At 42.8% G+C, this 19,995-nt stretch overlaps 1 protein-coding gene across 7 annotated transcripts in view; it reads left to right on the top strand.

The window, feature by feature from the left end:
* Nucleotides 1-19,995, top strand: part of LOC139366558 (glycine receptor, alpha 1) — a 96,633-nt gene that overhangs the window by 11,413 nt on the left and 65,225 nt on the right. For 4 of the 7 annotated variants that reach the window (XM_071104185.1, XM_071104182.1, XM_071104184.1 and 1 more), the window contains exons 2-3: nt 16,567-16,590; nt 17,177-17,301. In XM_071104185.1, the coding sequence (XP_070960286.1) occupies nt 16,567-16,590; nt 17,177-17,301 (149 nt within the window). Of the gene's footprint in view, nt 1-16,421; nt 16,541-16,566; nt 16,591-17,176; nt 17,302-19,995 lie in introns of all 7 variants that reach the window. The other 3 variants (XM_071104186.1, XM_071104183.1, XM_071104187.1) reach the window with 2 other exon arrangements.

The following is a 19,995-nucleotide window of genomic DNA, read 5'->3' as shown; positions in this document are numbered from 1 at the left end:
GTCTACTGATGGGGGCAGTTGGTTAATATGTTAGTCTACTGATGGGGCAGTTGGTTAATATGTTAGTCTACTGATGGGGGCAGTTGGTTAAAATGTTAGTCTACTGATGGGGCAGTTGGTTAATATGTTAGTCTACTGATGGGGGGGGCAGTTGGTTCATATGTTAGTCTACTGATGGGGGGGGGCAGTTGGTTAATAAGTTAGTCTACTGATGGGGGCAGTTGGTCAATATGTTAGTCTACTGATGGGGCAGTTGGTTAATATGTTAGTCTACTGATGGGGGCAGTTGGTTAATATGTTAGTCTACTGATGGGGCAGTTGGTTAATATGTTAGTCTACTGATGGGGGCAGTTGGTTAAAATGTTAGTCTACTGATGGGGCAGTTGGTTAATATGTTAGTCTACTGATGGGGCAGTTGGTTAATATGTTAGTCTACTGATGGGGGCAGTTGGTTAATATGTTAGTCTACTGATGGGGGGGGCAGTTGGTTAATATGTTAGTCTACTGATGGGGCAGTTGGTTAATATGTTAGTCTACTGATGGGGCAGTTGGTTAATATGTTAGTCTACTGATGGGGCAGTTGGTTAATGTGTTAGTCTACTGATGGGGCAGTTGGTTAATATGTTAGTCTACTGATGGGGCAGTTGGTTAATATGTTAGTCTACTGATGGGGCAGTTGGTTAATGTGTTAGTCTACTGATGGGGGCAGTTGGTTAATATGTTAGTCTACTGATGGGGCAGTTGGTTAATGTGTTAGTCTACTGATGGGGCAGTTGGTTAATGTGTTAGTCTACTGATGGGGGCAGTTGGTTAATATGTTAGTCTACTGATGGGGCAGTTGGTTAATATGTTAGTCTACTGATGGGGGCAGTTGGTTAATATGTTAGTCTACTGATGGGGGGGGCAGTTGGTTAATATGTTAGTCTACTGATGGGGCAGTTGGTTAATATGTTAGTCTACTGATGGGGCAGTTGGTTAATATGTTAGTCTACTGATGGGGCAGTTGGTTAATATGTTAGTCTACTGATGGGGCAGCTGGTTAATATGTTAGTCTACTGATGGGGCAGTTGGTTAATATGTTAGTCTACTGATGGGGCAGTTGGTTAATATGTCAGTCTACTGATGGGTCAGTTGGTTCATATGTTAGTCTACTGATGGGGGCAGTTGGTTAATGTGTTAGTCTACTGATGGGGGCAGTTGGTTCATATGTTAGTCTACTGATGGGGCAGTTGGTTAATATGTTAGTCTACTGATGGGGGGGGCAGTTGGTTCATATGTTAGTCTACTGATGGGGGGGGGGCAGTTGGTTAATAAGTTAGTCTACTGATGGGGGCAGTTGGTCAATATGTTAGTCTACTGATGGGGCAGTTGGTTAATATGTTAGTCTACTGATGGGGGCAGTTGGTTAATATGTTAGTCTACTGATGGGGCAGTTGGTTAATATGTTAGTCTACTGATGGGGGCAGTTGGTTAAAATGTTAGTCTACTGATGGGGCAGTTGGTTAATATGTTAGTCTACTGATGGGGGCAGTTGGTTAATGTGTTAGTCTACTGATGGGGCAGTTGGTTAATATGTTAGTCTACTGATGGGGGGGGGCAGTTGGTTAATATGTTAGTCTACTTATGGGGCAGTTGGTTAATGTGTTAGTCTACTGATGGGGGCAGTTGGTTAATATGTTAGTCTACTGATGGGGCAGTTGGTTAATGTGTTAGTCTACTGATGGGGGCAGTTGGTTAATATGTTAGTCTACTGATGGGGCAGTTGGTTAATGTGTTAGTCTACTGATGGGGCAGTTGGTTAATGTGTTAGTCTACTGATGGGGGCAGTTGGTTAATATGTTAGTCTACTGATGGGGCAGTTGGTTAATATGTTAGTCTACTGATGGGGGCAGTTGGTTAATATGTTAGTCTACTGATGGGGGGGGCAGTTGGTTAATATGTTAGTCTACTGATGGGGCAGTTGGTTAATATGTTAGTCTACTGATGGGGCAGTTGGTTAATATGTTAGTCTACTGATGGGGCAGTTGGTTAATATGTTAGTCTACTGATGGGGCAGCTGGTTAATATGTTAGTCTACTGATGGGGCAGTTGGTTAATATGTTAGTCTACTGATGGGGCAGTTGGTTAATATGTCAGTCTACTGATGGGTCAGTTGGTTCATATGTTAGTCTACTGATGGGGGCAGTTGGTTAATGTGTTAGTCTACTGATGGGGGCAGTTGGTTCATATGTTAGTCTACTGATGGGGCAGTTGGTTAATATGTTAGTCTACAGATGGGGGGGGCCGTTGGTTCATATGTTAGTCTACTGATGGGGGGGGCAGTTGGTTAATAAGTTAGTCTACTGATGGGGGCAGTTGGTCAATATGTTAGTCTACTGATGGGGGAGTTGGTTAATATGTTAGTCTACTGATGGGGGGGGCAGTTGGTTAATATGTTAGTCTACTGATTGGGGGGGGCAGGTGGTTAATATGTTAGTCTACTGATTGGGGGGGGCAGGTGGTTAATATGTTAGTCTACTGATGGGGGGGGGGCAGTTGGTTAATATGTTAGTCTACTGATGGGGGGGCCAGTTGGTTAATATGTTAGTCTACTGATTGGGGGGGGGCAGGTGGTTAATGGGGGGGGGGGCAGTTGGTTAATATGTTAGTCTACTGATGGGGGGGGGCAGTTGGTTAATATGTTAGTCTACTGATTGGGGAGGGGCAGGTGGTTAATATGTTAGTCTACTGATGGGGGGGGGGGCAGTTGGTTAATATGTTAGTCTACTGATGGGGGGGCAGTTGGTTAATATGTTAGTCTACTGATGGGGGGGGCAGTTGGTTAATATGTTAGTCTACTGATGGGGCAGTTGGTTAATGTGTTAGTCTACTGATGGGGGCAGTTGGTTAATATGTTAGTCTACTGATGGGGCAGTTGGTTAATGTGTTAGTCTACTGATGGGGGCAGTTGGTTAATATGTTAGTCTACTGATGGGGCAGTTGGTTAATGTGTTAGTCTACTGATGGGGCAGTTGGTTAATGTGTTAGTCTACTGATGGGGGCAGTTGGTTAATATGTTAGTCTACTGATGGGGCAGTTGGTTAATATGTTAGTCTACTGATGGGGGCAGTTGGTTAATATGTTAGTCTACTGATGGGGCAGTTGGTTAATATGTTAGTCTACTGATGGGGCAGTTGGTTAATATGTTAGTCTACTGATTGGGGCAGTTGGTTAATATGTTAGTCTACTGATGGGGCAGTTGGTTAATATGTTAGTCTACTGATGGGGCAGTTGGTTAATGTGTTAGTCTACTGATGGGGGGGGGGGGGGCAATTGGTTAATGTGTTAGTCTACTGATGGGGGGGGGCAGTTGGTTAATATGTTAGTCTACTGATGGGGCAGTTGGTTAATATGTTAGTCTACTGATGGGGGGGGGGGGGTAGTTGGTTAATATGTTAGTCTACTGATGGGGCAGTTGGTTAATATGTTAGTCTACTGATGGGGGGGGGGGTAGTTGGTTAATGTGTTAGTCTACTGATGGGGGGGGGGGCAGTTGGTTAATGTGTTAGTCTACTGATGGGGGGGGGCAGTTGGTTAATATGTTAGTCTACTGATGGGGGGGGCAGTTGGTTAATATGTTAGTCTACTGATGGGGCAGTTGGTTAATATGTTAGTCTACTGATGGGGCAGTTGGTTAATATGTTAGTCTACTGATGGGGGCAGTTGTTTCATATGTTAGTCTACTGATGGGGCAGTTGGTTAACATGTTAGTCTACTGATGGGGGCAGTTGGTTAATATGTTAGTCTACTGATGGGGGCAGTTGGTTAATATGTTAGTCTACTGATGGGGCAGTTGGTTAATATGTTAGTCTACTGATGGGGGCAGTTGGTTAATGTGTTAGTCTACTGATGGGGCAGTTGGTTAATATGTTAGTCTACTGATGGGGGCAGTTGGTTAATATGTTAGTCTACTGATGGGGCAGTTGGTTAATATGTTAGTCTACTGATGGGGCAGTTGGTTAATATGTTAGTCTACTGATGGGGCAGTTGGTTCATATGTTAGTCTACTGATGGGGGCAGTTGGTTAATGTGTTAGTCTACTGATGGGGGCAGTTGGTTCATATGTTAGTCTACTGATGGGGCAGTTGGTTAATATGTTAGTCTACTGATGGGGGGGCAGTTGGTTCATATGTTAGTCTACTGATGGGGGGGGCAGTTGGTTCATATGTTAGTCTACTGATGGGGCAGTTGGTTAATACGTTAGTCTACTGATGGGGGCAGTTGGTCAATATGTTAGTCTACTGATGGGGCAGTTGGTTAATATGTTAGTCTACTGATGGGCCAGTTGGTTAATATGTTAGTCTACTGATTGGGGGGGGCAGGTGGTTAATATGTTAGTCTACTGATGGGGGGGGGGGCTGTTGGTTAATATGTTAGTCTACTGATGGGGGGGGCAGTTGGTTAATATGTTAGTCTACTGATTGGGGGGGCAGGTGGTTAATATGTTAGTCTACTGATGGGGAGGGCAGTTGGTTAATATGTTAGTCTACTGATGGGGCAGTTGGTTAATAGGTTAGTCTACTGATGGGGCAGTTGGTTAATGTGTTAGTCTACTGATGGGGGGGGCAGTTGGCTAATGTGTTAGTCTACTGATGGGGGGGGGGGCAGTTGGTTAATATGTTAGTCTACTGATGGGGCAGTTGGTTATATGTTAGTCTACTGATGGGGCAGTTGGTTAATGTGTTAGTCTACTGATGGGGGCAGTTGGTTAATATGTTAGTCTACTGATGGGGGGGGGGCAGTTGGTTAATATGTTAGTCTACTGATGGGGGGGGGGCAGTTGGTTAATATGTTAGTCTACTGATTGGGGCAGTTGGTTAATATGTTAGTCTACTGATGGGGGGGGCAGTTGGTTAATATGTTAGTCTACTGATGGGGGGGGGCAGTTGGTTAATATTGTAGTCTACTGATGGGGGCAGTTGGTTAATATGTTAGTCTACTGATGGGGGGGGCAGTTGGTTAATATGTTAGTCTACTGATGGGGCAGTTGGTTAATATGTTAGTCTACTGATGGGGGGGCAGTTGGTTCATATGTTAGTCTACTGATGGGGGGGGCAGTTGGTTCATATGTTAGTCTACTGATGGGGCAGTTGGTTAATACGTTAGTCTACTGATGGGGGCAGTTGGTCAATATGTTAGTCTACTGATGGGGCAGTTGGTTAATATGTTAGTCTACTGATGGGCCAGTTGGTTAATATGTTAGTCTACTGATTGGGGGGGGCAGGTGGTTAATATGTTAGTCTACTGATGGGGGGGGGGGCTGTTGGTTAATATGTTAGTCTACTGATGGGGGGGGCAGTTGGTTAATATGTTAGTCTACTGATTGGGGGGGCAGGTGGTTAATATGTTAGTCTACTGATGGGGGGGGCAGTTGGTTAATATGTTAGTCTACTGATGGGGCAGTTGGTTAATAGGTTAGTCTACTGATGGGGGGGGCAGTTGGTTAATATGTTAGTCTACTGATGGGGGGGGGCAGTTGGTTAATATGGTAGTCTACTGATGGGGGCAGTTGGTTAATATGTTAGTCTACTGATGGGGGGGGCAGTTGGTTAATATGTTAGTCTACTGATGGGGCAGTTGGTTAATATGTTAGTCTACTGATGGGGGGGCAGTTGGTTCATATGTTAGTCTACTGATGGGGGGGGCAGTTGGTTCATATGTTAGTCTACTGATGGGGCAGTTGGTTAATACGTTAGTCTACTGCGGGGGGCAGTTGGTCAATATGTTAGTCTACTGATGGGGCAGTTGGTTAATATGTTAGTCTACTGATGGGCCAGTTGGTTAATATGTTAGTCTACTGATTGGGGGGGGCAGGTGGTTAATATGTTAGTCTACTGATGGGGGGGGGGGCTGTTGGTTAATATGTTAGTCTACTGATGGGGGGGGCAGTTGGTTAATATGTTAGTCTACTGATTGGGGGGGCAGGTGGTTAATATGTTAGTCTACTGATGGGGGGGGCAGTTGGTTAATATGTTAGTCTACTGATGGGGCAGTTGGTTAATAGGTTAGTCTACTGATGGGGCAGTTGGTTAATGTGTTAGTCTACTGATGGGGGGGGCAGTTGGCTAATGTGTTAGTCTACTGATGGGGGGGGGGGCAGTTGGTTAATATGTTAGTCTACTGATGGGGCAGTTGGTTATATGTTAGTCTACTGATGGGGCAGTTGGTTAATGTGTTAGTCTACTGATGGGGGCAGTTGGTTAATATGTTAGTCTACTGATGGGGGGGGGGCAGTTGGTTAATATGTTAGTCTACTGATGGGGGGGGGGCAGTTGGTTAATATGTTAGTCTACTGATTGGGGCAGTTGGTTAATATGTTAGTCTACTGATGGGGGGGGCAGTTGGTTAATATGTTAGTCTACTGATGGGGGGGGGCAGTTGGTTAATATGGTAGTCTACTGATGGGGGCAGTTGGTTAATATGTTAGTCTACTGATGGGGGGGGGCAGTTGGTTAATATGTTAGTCTACTGATGGGGCAGTTGGTTAATATGTTAGTCTACTGATGGGGCAGTTGGTTAATATGTTAGTCTACTGATGGGGCAGTTGGTTAATATGTTAGTCTACTGATGGGGCAGTTGGTTAATATGTTAGTCTACTGATTGGGGCAGTTGGTTAATGTGTTAGTCTACTGATGGGGCAGTTGGTTAATATGTTAGTCTACTGATTGGGGCAGTTGGTTAATATGTTAGTCTATTGATGGGGCAGTTGGTTAATATGTTAGTCTACTGATGGTGCAGTTGGTTAATATGTTAGTCTACTGATGGGGGGGGGGCAGTTGGTTCATATGTTAGTCTACTGATGGGGGGGGGCAGTTGGTTCATATGTTCGTCTACTGATTGGGGCAGTTGGTTAATATGTTAGTCTACTGATTGGGGCAGTTGGTTAATATGTTAGTCTACTGATGGGGGCAGTTGGTTAATATGTTAGTCTACTGATGGGGCAGTTGGTTAATATGTTAGTCTACTGATGGGGCAGTTGGTTAATATGTTAGTCTACTGATGGGGCAGTTGGTTAATATGTTAGTCTACTGATGGGGCAGTTGGTTAATATGTTAGTCTACTGATGGGGGCAGTTGGTTAATATGTTAGTCTACTGATGGGGCAGTTGGTTAATGTGTTAGTCTACTGATGGGGGGGGCAGTTGGTTAATGTGTTAGTCTACTGATGGGGGGGGGCAGTTGGTTAATATGTTAGTCTACTGATGGGGCAGTTGGTTAATATGTTAGTCTACTGATGGGGCAGTTGGTTAATGTGTTAGTCTACTGATGGGGGCAGTTGGTTAATATGTTAGTCTACTGATGGGGGGGGGCAGTTGGTTAATATGTTAGTCTACTGATGGGGGGGGGGGCAGTTGGTTAATGTGTTAGTCTACTGATGGGGGGGGGGGCAGTTGGTTAATATGTTAGTCTACTGATGCGGGCAGTTGGTTAATATGTTAGTCTACTGATGGGGGGGGCAGTTGGTTAATATGTTAGTCTACTGATGGGGGGGGCAGTTGGTTAATATGTTAGTCTACTGATGCGGGCAGTTGGTTAATATGTTAGTCTACTGATGGGGCAGTTGGTTAATATGTTAGTCTACTGATGGGGCAGTTGGTTAATATGTTAGTCTACTGATGGGGCAGTTGGTTAATATGTTAGTCTACTGATGGGGCAGTTGGTTAATATGTTAGTCTACTGATGGGGCAGTTGGTTAATATGTTAGTCTACTGATGGGGCAGTTGGTTAATATGTTAGTCTACTGATGGGGGGGGGGCAGTTGGTTAATATGTTAGTCTACTGATGGGGCAATTTTTTAATTTGTTAGTCTACTGATGGGGGCAGTTGGTTAATATGTTAGTCTACTGATGGGGCAGTTGGTTAATATGTTAGTCTACTGATGGGGGGGGGAATTTGGTTAATATGTTAGTCTACTGATGGGGCAGTTGGTTAATATGTTAGTCTACTGATGGGGCAGTTGGTTAATGTGTTAGTCTACTGATGGGGCAGTTGGTTAATATGTTAGTCTACTGATGGGGCAGTTGGTTAATATGTTAGTCTATTGATGGGGGCAGTTGGTTAATATGTTAGTCTACTGATGGGGGCAGTTGGTTAATATGTTAGTCTACTGATGGGGCAGTTGGTTAATATGTTAGTCTACTGATGGGGCAGTTGGTTAATATGTTAGTCTACTGATGGGGCAGTTGGTTAATATGTTAGTCTACTGATGGGGGGGGCAGTTGGTTAATATGTTAGTCTACTGATGGGGGGGGGCAGTTGGTTAATATGTTAGTCTACTGATGGGGCAGTTGGTTAATATGTTAGTCTACTGATGGGGCAGTTGGTTAATATGTTAGTCTACTGATGGGGGCAGTTGGTTAATATGTTAGTCTACTGATGGGGGCAATTGGTTAATATGTTAGTCTACTGATGGGGCAGTTGGTTAATATGTTAGTCTACTGATGGGGGCAGTTGGTTAATATGTTAGTCTACTGATGGGGCAGTTGGCTAATATGTTAGTCTACTGATGGGGCAGTTGGTTAATATCAAATCAAATCAAATCAAATGTATTTATATAGCCCTTCGTACATCAGCTGATATCTCAAAGTGCTGTACAGAAACCCAGCCTAAAACCCCAAACAGCAAGCAATGCAGGTGTAGAAGCACGGTGGCTAGGAAAAACTCCCTAGAAAGGCCAAAACCTAGGAAGAAACCTAGAGAGGAACCAGGCTATGTGGGGTGGCCAGTCCTCTTCTGGCTGTGCCGGGTGGAGATTATAACAGAACATGGTCAAGATGTTCAAATGTTCATAAATGACCAGCATGGTCGAATAATAATAAGGCAGAACAGTTGAAACTGGAGCAGCAGCACAGTCAGGTGGACTGGGGACAGCAAGGAGTCATCATGTCAGGTATTCCTGGGGCATGGTCCTAGGGCTCAGGTCCTCCGAGAGAGAGAAAGAAAGAGAGAATTAGAGAGAGCATATGTGGGATGGCCAGTCCTCTTCTGGCTGTGCCGGGTGGAGATTATAACAGAACATGGCCAAGATGTTCAAATGTTCATAAATGACCAGCATGGTCGAATAATAATAAGGCAGAACAGTTGAAAGAAACTGGAGCAGCAGCACGGCCAGGTGGACTGGTGACAGCAAGGAGTCATCATGTCAGGTAGTCCTGGGGCATGGTCCTAGGGCTCAGGTCCTCCGAGAGAGAGAAAGAGAGAATTAGAGAACGCACACTTAGATTCACACAGGACACCGAATAGGACAGGAGAAGTACTCCAGATATAACAAACTGACCCTAGCCCCCCGACACATAAACTACTGCAGCATAAATACTGGAGGCTGAGACAGGAGGGGTCAGGAGACACTGTGGCCCCATCCGAGGACACCCCCGGACAGGGCCAAACAGGAAGGATATAACCCCACCCACTTTGCCAAAGCACAGCCCCCACACCACTAGAGGGATATCTTCAACCACCAACTTACCATCCTGAGACAAGGCTGAGTATAGCCCACAAAGACCTCCGCCACGGCACAACCCAAGGGGGGGGGGGGGGGGGGGCAACCCAGACAGGATGACCACATCAGTGACTCAACCCACTCAGGTGACGCACCCCCTCCAGGGACGGCATGAGAGAGCCCCAGTAAGCCAGTGACTCAGCCCCCGTAATAGGGTTAGAGGCAGAGAATCCCAGTGGAAAGAGGGGAACCGGCCAGGCAGAGACAGCAAGGGCGGTTCGTTGCTCCAGAGCCTTTCCGTTCACCCTCCCACTCCTGGGCCAGACTACACTCAATCATATGACCCACTGAAGAGATGAGTCTTCAGTAGAGACTTAAAGGTTGAGACCGAGTTTGCGTCTCTGACATGGGTAGGCAGACAGTTCCATAAAAATTGAGCTCTATAGGAGAAAGCCCTGCCTCCAGCTGTTTGCTTAGAAATTCTAGGGACAATTAGGAGGCCTGCGTCTTGTGACCGTAGCGTACGTGTAGGTATGTACGGCAGGACCAAATCAGAGAGATAGGTAGGAGCAAGCCCATGTAATGCTTTGTAGGTTAGCAGTAAAACCTTGAAATCAGCCCTTGCTTTGACAGGAAGCCAGTGTAGAGAGGCTAGCACTGGAGTAATATGATCAAATTTTTTGGTTCTAGTCAGGATTCTAGCAGCCGTATTTAGCACTAACTGAAGTTTATTTAGTGCTTTATCCGGGTAGCCGGAAAGTAGAGCATTGCATTAATACAGTGCCTTGCGAAAGTATTCGGCCCCCTTGAACTTTGCGACCTTTTGCCACATTTCAGGCTTCAAACATAAAGATATAAAATTATATAAAAAGTTTTTTTGTGAAGAATCAACAACAAGTGGGACACAATCATGAAGTGGAACGACATTTATTGGATATTTCAAACTCTTTTAACAAATCAAAAACGGAAAAATTGGGCGTGCAAAATTATTCATCCCCCTTAAGTTAATACTTTGTAGCGCCACCTTTTGCTGCGATTACAGCTGTAAGTCGCGAGGGGTATGTCTCTATCAGTTTTGCACATCGAGAGACTGAATTTTTTTCCCATTCCTCCTTGCAAAACAGCTCGAGCTCAGTGAGGTTGGATGGAGAGCATTTGTGAACAGCAGTTTTCAGTTCTTTCCACAGATTCTCGATTGGATTCAGGTCTGGACTTTGACTTGGCCATTCTAACACCTGGATATGTTTATTTTTGAACCATTCCATTGTAGATTTTGCTTTATGTTTTGGATCATTGTCTTGTTGGAAGACAAATCTCCGTCCCAGTCTCAGGTCTTTTGCAGACTCCATCAGGTTTTCTTCCAGAATGGTCCTGTATTTGGCTCCATCCATCTTCCCATCAATTTTAACCATCTTCCCTGTCCCTGCTGAAGAAAAGCAGGCCCAAACCATGATGCTGCCACCACCATGTTTGACAGTGGGGATGGTGTGTTCAGTGTGATGAGCTGTGTTGCTTTTACGCCAAACATAACGTTTTGCATTGTTGCCAAAAAGTTCAATTTTGGTTTCATCTGACCAGAGCACCTTCTTCCACATGTTTGGTGTGTCTCCCAGGTGGCTTGTGGCAAACTTTAAACGACACTTTTTATGGATATCTTTAAGAAATGGCTTTCTTCTTGCCACTCTTCCATAAAGGCCAGATTTGTGCAATATACGACTGATTGTTGTCCTATGGACAGAGTCTCCCACCTCAGCTGTAGATCTCTGCAGTTCATCCAGAGTGATCATGGGCCTCTTGGCTGCATCTCTGATCAGTCTTCTCCTTGTATGAGCTGAAAGTTTAGAGGGACGGCCAGGTCTTGGTAGATTTGCAGTGGTCTGATACTCCTTCCATTTCAATATTATCGCTTGCACAGTGCTCCTTGGGATGTTTAAAGCTTGGGAAATCTTTTTGTATCCAAATCCGGCTTTAAACTTCTTCACAACAGTATCTCGGACCTGCCTGGTGTGTTCCTTGTTCTTCATGATGCTCTCTGCGCTTTTAACGGACCTCTGAGACTATCACAGTGCAGGTGCATTTATACGGAGACTTGATTACACACAGGTGGATTGTATTTATCATCATTAGTCATTTAGGTCAACATTGGATCATTCAGAGATCCTCACTGAACTTCTGGAGAGAGTTTGCTGCACTGAAAGTAAAGGGTCTGAATAATTTTGCACGCCCAATTTTTCAGTTTTTGATTTGTTAAAAAAGTTTGAAATATCCAATAAATGTCGTTCCACTTCATGATTGTGTCCCACTTGTTGTTGATTCTTCACAAAAAAATACAGTTTTATATCTTTATGTTTGAAGCCTGAAATGTGGCAAAAGGTCGCAAAGTTCAAGGGGGCCGAATACTTTTGCAAGGCACTGTATGTTAGTCTACTGATGGGGGGGGGCAGTTGGTTAATATGTTAGTCTACTGATGGGGCAGTTGGTTAATATGTTAGTCTACTGATGGGGCAGTTGGTTAATATGTTAGTCTACTGATGGGGGGGGGGGCAGTTGGTTAATATGTTAGTCTACTGATGGGGGGGGGGGCAGTTGGTTAATATGTTAGTCTACTGATGGGGCAGTTGGTTAATATGTTAGTCTACTGATGGGGCAGTTGGTTAATATGTTAGTCTACTGATGGGGCAGTTGGTTAATATGTTAGTCTACTGATGGGGCAGTTGGTTAATATGTTAGTCTACTGATGGGGGGGGGCAGATGGTTAATATGTTAGTCTACTGATGGGGCAATTGGTTAATATGTTAGTCTACTGATGGGGGGGGGCAGTTGGTTAATATGTTAGTCTACTGATGGGGGGGGCAGTTGGTTAATATGTTAGTCTACTGATGAGGGCAGTTGGTTAATGTGTTAGTCTACTGATGGGGGCAGTTGGTTAATATGTTAGTCTACTGATGGGGCAGTTGGTTAATATGTTAGTCTACTGATGGGGCAGTTGGTTAATATGTTAGTCTACTGACGGGGGCAGTTGGTTAATGTGTTAGCCTACTGATGGGGGGGGGGCAGTTGGTTAATATGTTAGTCTACTGATGGGGGCAGTTGGTTAATATGTTAGTCTACTGATGGGGCAGTTGGTTAATATGTTAGTCTACTGATGGGGCAGTTGGTTAATATGTTAGTCTACTGATGGGGCAGTTGGTTAATATGTTAGTCTACTGATGGGGGCAGTTGGTTAATATGTTAGTCTACTGATGGGGCAGTTGGTTAATATGTTAGTCTACTGATGGGGCAGTTGGTTAATATGTTAGTCTACTGATGGGGCAGTTGGTTAGTATGTTAGTCTACTGATTGGGGGGGGGGCAGTTGGTTAATATGTTAGTCTACTGATGGGGCAGTTGGTTAATATGTTAGTCTACTGATGGGGCAGTTGGTTAATATGTTAGTCTACTGATGGGGCAGTTGGTTAATATGTTAGTCTACTGATGGGGCAGTTGGTTAATATGTTAGTCTACTGATGGGGCAGTTGGTTAATATGTTAGTCTACTGATGGGGGCAGTTGGTTAATATGTTAGTCTACTGATGGGGCAGTTGGTTAATATGTTAGTCTACTGATGGGGGGGGGGGGGGACAGTTGGTTAATATGTTAGTCTACTGATGGGGGGGGCAGTTGGTTAATATGTTAGTCTACTGATTGGGGGGGGGCAGTTGGTTAATATGTTAGTCTACTGATGGGGCAGTTGGTTAATATGTTAGTCTACTGATGGGGCAGTTGGTTAATATGTTAGTCAGTTGGTTACTGATGGGGCAGTTGGTTAATATGTTAGTCTACTGATGTGGGCAGTTGGTTAATATGTTAGTCTACTGATTGGGGGGGGCAGTTGGTTAATATGTTAGTCTACTGATGGGGCAGTTGGTTAATATGTTAGTCTACTGATGGGGGGGGGCAGTTGGTTAATATGTTAGTCTACTGATGGGGCAGTTGGTTAATATGTTAGTCTACTGATGGGGGGGGCAGTTGGTTAATATGTTAGTCTACTGATGGGGCAGTTGGTTAATATGTTAGTCTACTGATGGGGCAGGTGGTTAATATGTTAGTCTACTGATGGGGGGGGGCAGTTGGTTAATATGTTAGTCTACTGATGGTGCAGTTGGTTAATATGTTAGTCTACTGATGGGGGGGGGCAGTTGGTTAATATGTTAGTCTACTGATGGGGCAGTTGGTTAATATGTTAGTCTACTTATGGGGCAGTTGGTTCATATGTTAGTCTACTGATGGGGGGGGACAGTTGGTTAATATGTTAGTCTACTGATGGGGGGGGGCAGTTGGTTAATATGTTGGTCTACTGATGGGTCAGTTGGTTAATATGTTAGTCTACTGATGGGGCAGTTGGTTAATATGTTAGTCTACTGATGGGGGGGGAGCAGTTGGTTAATATGTTAGTCTACTGATGGGGCAGTTGGTTAATATGTTAGTCTACTGATGGGGGGGCAGTTGGTTAATATGTAAGTCTACTGATGGGGCAGTTGGTTAAGATGTTAGTCTACTGATGGGGCAGTTGGTTCATATGTTAGTCTACTGATGGGGGGGGACAGTTGGTTAATATGTTAGTCTACTGATGGGGGGGGCAGTTGGTTAATTTGTTAGTCTAGTGATGGGGGCAGTTGGTTCATATGTTAGTCTACTGATGGGGCAGTTGGTTAATATGTTAGTCTACTGATGGGGGCAGTTGGTTAATATGTTAGTCTACTGATGGGGCAGTTGGTTAATATGTTAGTCTACTGATGGGGGCAGTTGGTTAATATGTTAGTCTACTGATTGGGGCAGTTGGTTAATATGTTAGTCTATTGATGGGGGGGGGCAGTTGGTTCATATGTTAGTCTACTGATTGGGCAGTTGGTTAATATGTTAGTCTACTGATGGGGCAGTTGGTTAATATGTTAGTCTACTGATGGGGGCAGTTGGTTAATATGCTAGTCTACTGATGGGGCAGTTGGTTAATATGTTCGTCTACTGATGGGGGCAGTTGGTTAATATGTTAGTCTACTGGTGGGGCAGTTGGTTAATACGTTAGTCTACTGATGGGGGCAGTTGGTTAATATGTTAGTCTACTGATGGGGCAGTTGGTTAATATGTTAGTCTACTGATGGGGGCAGTTGGTTAATATGTTAGTCTACTGATGGGGCAGTTGGTTAATATGTTAGTCTACTGATTGGGGCAGTTGGTTAATATGTTAGTCTACTGATGGGGGGGGCAGTTGGTTAATATGTTAGTCTACTGATGGGGGCAGTTGGTTAATATGTTAGTCTACTGATGGGGGGGGGGGCAGTTGGTTCATATGTTAGTCTACTGATGGGGCAGTTGGTTAATATGTTAGTCTACTGATGGGGCAGTTGGTTCATATGTTAGTCTACTGATGGGGGGGGGGCAGTTGGTTCATATGTTAGTCTACTGATGGGGCAGTTGGTTAATATGTTAGTCTACTGATGGGGGCAGTTGGTTCATATGTTAGTCTACTGATGGGGCAGTTGGTTAATATGTTAGTCTACTGATGGGGCAGTTGGTTAATATGTTAGTCTACTGATGGGGCAGTTGGTTAATATGTTATTCTACTGATGGGGGCAGTTGGTTAATATGTTAGTCTACTGATGGGGGCAGTTGGTTAATATGTTAGTCTACTGATGGGGCAGTTGGTTAATATGTTAGTCTACTGATGGGGCAGTTGGTTCATATGTTAGTCTACTGATGGGGGGGGCAGTTGGTTCATATGTTAGTCTACTGATGGGGCAGTTGGTTAATATGTTAGTCTACTGATGGGGGCAGTTGGTTAATATGTTAGTCTACTGATGGGGGCAGTTGGTTAATGTGTTAGTCTACTGATGGGGGGGGGTAGTTGGTTCATATGTTAGTCTACTGATGGGGCAGTTGGTTAATATGTTAGTCTACTGATGGGGGCAGTTGGTTAATATGTTAGTCTACTGATGGGGCAGTTGGTTAATATGTTAGTCTACTGATGGGGCAGTTGGTTAATATGTTAGTCTACTGATGGGGCAGTTGGTTAATATGTTAGTCTACTGATGGGGCAGTTGGTTAATATGTTAGTCTACTGATGGGGCAGTTGGTTAATATGTTAGTCTACTGATGGGGGGGGGCAGTTGGTTCATATGTTAGTCTACTGATGGGGCAGTTGGTTAATGTGTTAGTCTACTGATGGGGGGGGCAGTTGGTTAATATGTTAGTCTACTGATGGGGCAGTTGGTTAATATGTTAGTCTAATGATGAGGCAGTTGGTTAATATGTTAGTCTACTGATGGGGGCAGTTGGTTAATATGTTAGTCTACTGATGGGGGCAGTTGGTTAATATGTTAGTCTACTGATGGGGCAGGTGATTAATATGTTAGTCTACTGATGGGGCAGTTGGTTAATATGTTAGTCTACTGATGGGGGGGGGGGCAGTTGGTTAATATGTTAGTCTACTGATGGGGCAGTTGGTTAATATGTTAGTCTACTGATGGGGGGGGGCAGTTGGTTAATATGTTAGTCTACTGATGGGGGCAGTTGGTTAATGTGTTAGTCTACTGATGGGGCAGTTGGTTAATATGTTAGTCTACTGATGGGGCAGTTGGTTAATATGTTAGTCTACTGATGGGGCAGTTGGTTAATATGTTAGTCTACTGATGGGGGGGGCAGTTGGTTAATATGTTAGTCTATTGATGGGGGCAGTTGGTTAATATGTGTAGGAATACCTTTTGAGCTGATATGACAAAATATGACCTTTGTTGTTGGGTTAATGATCACAGCTTTATATTTAAATAAAGGCTTGTCGTTGGTGTTATTATTATTACATGATGACGTGATGTCAGTTGTATTTTGCGGCGGTGGTTACTGTAACATGTTTGTTATTTTCTTTCTCTTCATCTCATCTATTTCATCTCATCTATTTCATCTGTTTCAGAAGACTGCATGCATGAAACATTAATGGAAAAGCCACCCTGGTCATCATCTGTCATCCTAATTATCCATAAGAGGTTCATTCTGGATATGCAAATTCTCCCTGCACCAAACAATTGGGAAGTAATTCACCTATTTTCTGTTTTCAGCTTTCTTTTTGGAGCTATAAGTTGGTATGTTTTTGGTATTTTCGAAAAACGTTGATTATTTTATTATCCTGTCATCATAGGAAATGGATTGTGAGGTTACAGATATTTGTAGTTATGTAAACCTAGCTTTTTATTCTGTGTATGGAATGTTAATACTATTTTATTGATGGATTTAAAAAAGGAAATACAAAAATATGTAGAACATATCCAAGCATACCGTTCTGTGTTGTAGGCTACGATGTGAGGGAGTCTAATAACAACAACTTAATGGATAATCAATATTATCTGAGCATATAACTCATGAAGCGGATACTTCCTAAAACGTTCATACTTTGCTCATGGAGCTAATCAAACTGCTATATATTTATTTGGAAGACAAGTAAAGTAGTTGACTTCCTATTGATTCACAGTATCTAGCAAATGGACAGGTGAAGGGAATCAGTAATGGTAGCATCCCTCAAAAGAAAATCCTTGTTGGAATTGATTACTCTCAGAATGCTGCTGTGTATGACAACAACTCACCATTCAAATCTCAGTTGTGCACCCATCTCTCTCTCTCTCTCTCTCTCTCTCTCTCTCCCTACTTTTCCTTTCTCTCTTCTTTCTCTAGCTTGGCAGCCTCTAAAGAATCTGCGGCTCGAAAAGCCGCCTCCCCAATGCCTCCCTCTGAGTTCCTGGACAAACTCATGGGTAAAGTTTCGGGTTACGATGCAAGAATCAGACCTAATTTCAAAGGTAGGAGCAGCCACCAAGACACAGTGGGATTAAACAGGAATGTAGCCAAGCACAACCAGAAATAACATATTCCAGTCAGGATAGTAAAGAGAGGATGGTGTAGTTAAACCATGAAATCTATATCATATCAATATATATGATCTTTATTTTACTATTGATTTGGGCTTAAGCAAATAATTCTGATTGAAATGAGTTGGTTCTTTGAATATATTATCTGGTTCTTTGAATACATTATACATTATCTATTCACACATTAAACATAACACTTTTTAACACTTTTTACACCTTAAACACTTAACACTTTTAAACCGTAAAATATTGAATTAGGCTGTTACGATGTTCACAAGTCCTCCATATATTTACAGGATGTGGCTACAGTGAAATGGAGTCATGTTATTATTTTGGCTACATTCCTGTAAAAACATCACAACCGTCTCAATGTCCTGAATGTCTGTTTTGGTGGTTATACTGTAGGTAGTGTGTTGCTGAACATGTTTTCCGTGACGTTAAAAGTGACCTTTCCCTATATGGAAGCACCCATAAAGATACATGTCAGAGGTTTCCTTATTGAACTATGGTCAGCAATACAGCCGCGTTATGATGAATCAGTCCACGCTATGATGTTCAATGGCGGAGCACCGTTGTGGCAACCCTCCAAATGTATCAATCCCAAAATTCCAAAATTGTTTGAAAGAACATAATTTTGATGAGAGTTCCTCTATTTTACAATATATTTTTTCTCTAGTATTAATACCACAATTTATTTCTGTACATCCTTATCTGAGGTGGTATAATTTACATGATTTATGGTTTACAAAACACATATATATATATATATATTTTTATATTCCCATCACAATTATGGAACGAATAACACAATAATAAGACAAAAATATGAATCCAATGTTCTGCATGAGAAACCACTCACACAACATTACACTGAGATGAGCATGGTTTCTGAAGACAATTGAAAGAATTTGATTCTGACTATCTATCTAAGATACATGCTTTGATACTCTGCAAATATTTCACGTTAACTAAATACAATGGGACTGCTACTCTGGGTCCGTGTTTAACATGTAAACATGATGTTTTGGCCCATGAATTGCTCTGCCTTTTACAGGTATATTACATGTGATTTCCATGAGTATGATATCTCAGTATATGCAGTACTGAATCCAGGAGTGTTTGCTGTGCCTTTTACAGGTATATTACATGTGATTTCCATGAGTATGATATCTCAGTATATGAAGTACTGAATCCAGGAGTGTTTGCTGTGACTAAGCATGAATTATTCAGCCGGCTAGAGTTGCAAAACCACATCTACTCATACAGTTAGACTACATAACGTCTCTTCACTTCGCTCACGACGTTCACTGCAACAACAAACAAACAAACAAACAAACAAACAAACAAACAAACAAACATCCTTTGCTTTGCTGTCTAAACTGTTTTATGTACAGAGGCTTTGTATGAATGTCTTGAATGTTATTTTTCGAGCCCACGTCTCAATTCACAATGATAACACTGATGACATTGTGACGGATTATAGGATGCACTGGCTTGTCTGACCTGTAGAGTTCTGCTTTCAGCTAAACCTACTACATCACCGTTATAGTACACTGCCCAGAGAAAGTGCTCACTACAGGATCCGCTCAGCCTCAGTGGGATTGTCAAGTGCTTTCATACAAAAAGCACAATAGCATTTTTCATGCTGGTGAGTGTAAATAGGGTCAGATATTTGCTAAAAACTCATAATAACAGTATTCTAATGTAAAAAGGTCTTTGCATATTAAGGGAAAATACATGACTTTACGTAATGTATAATGTTAATCATATGACTAGTGTGAGGCGAAAGGCCTATTGTCATGGGATGGAACAATGTGAGATAGATTCAGAGGTTAGTCATGGCTGTCAGGTCAACACTGTATTGTAGTGTGAGTGGTAGACTCACTCATTCAAGCAGTCCTTCTCCCATCCCTGCCAGCCAAACACATTAATCCCATTCATGAAATAAACAGGCTGGCAGGTCATTTCTTAATAATGATAGTCTGTACAAAGACTAAGAAACATCTTTAGTCAGAGCTCCGAGAATGATGGGGGGTTGTTTATAAGATATTCAGTAAACACAATGGAACGTTTGAACTGCTATGTTCTTTCGAGAATTAGAATGGCAAAAATATTGTTTATAGAATTGTAGAACTGCAGAGGCATTCTTTAGAACATTAGAACGTTAGAAGGCCTTCTTTAGAACATAAGAATGTTGAACGTTAGAACACATTCTTTACAACATTAGAACGTTAGAAGGCCTTCTTTAGAAAATTAGAATGTTAGAATGTTAGAAGGCATTCTTTAGAACATTCAAACGTTAGAAGGCATTCTTTAGAACATTAGAACGTTAGAAGGCATTCTTTAGAACATTAGAACGTTAGAAGGCATTCTTTAGAACATCAGAATGTTGGAATGTTAGAAGGCATTCTTTAGAACATTAGAATGTTAGAAGGCATTCTTTAGAACATCAGAATGTTGGAACGTTAGAAGGCATTCTTTAGAACATTAGAACGTTAGAAGGCATTCTTTAGAACATTAGAATGTTAGAACGTTAGAAGCCATTCTTTAGAACATTAGAATGTTAGAAGACCTTCTTTAGAACTTTGGATTGTTACAACGTTAGAAGACCTTTAGAACATTAGA

The sequence above is a fragment of the Oncorhynchus clarkii genome, chromosome 14 (assembly GCF_045791955.1).
Source record: "Oncorhynchus clarkii lewisi isolate Uvic-CL-2024 chromosome 14, UVic_Ocla_1.0, whole genome shotgun sequence".
NCBI lineage: Eukaryota > Metazoa > Chordata > Actinopteri > Salmoniformes > Salmonidae > Oncorhynchus > Oncorhynchus clarkii.
This window is presented reverse-complemented; position numbering and strand designations above follow the sequence as displayed.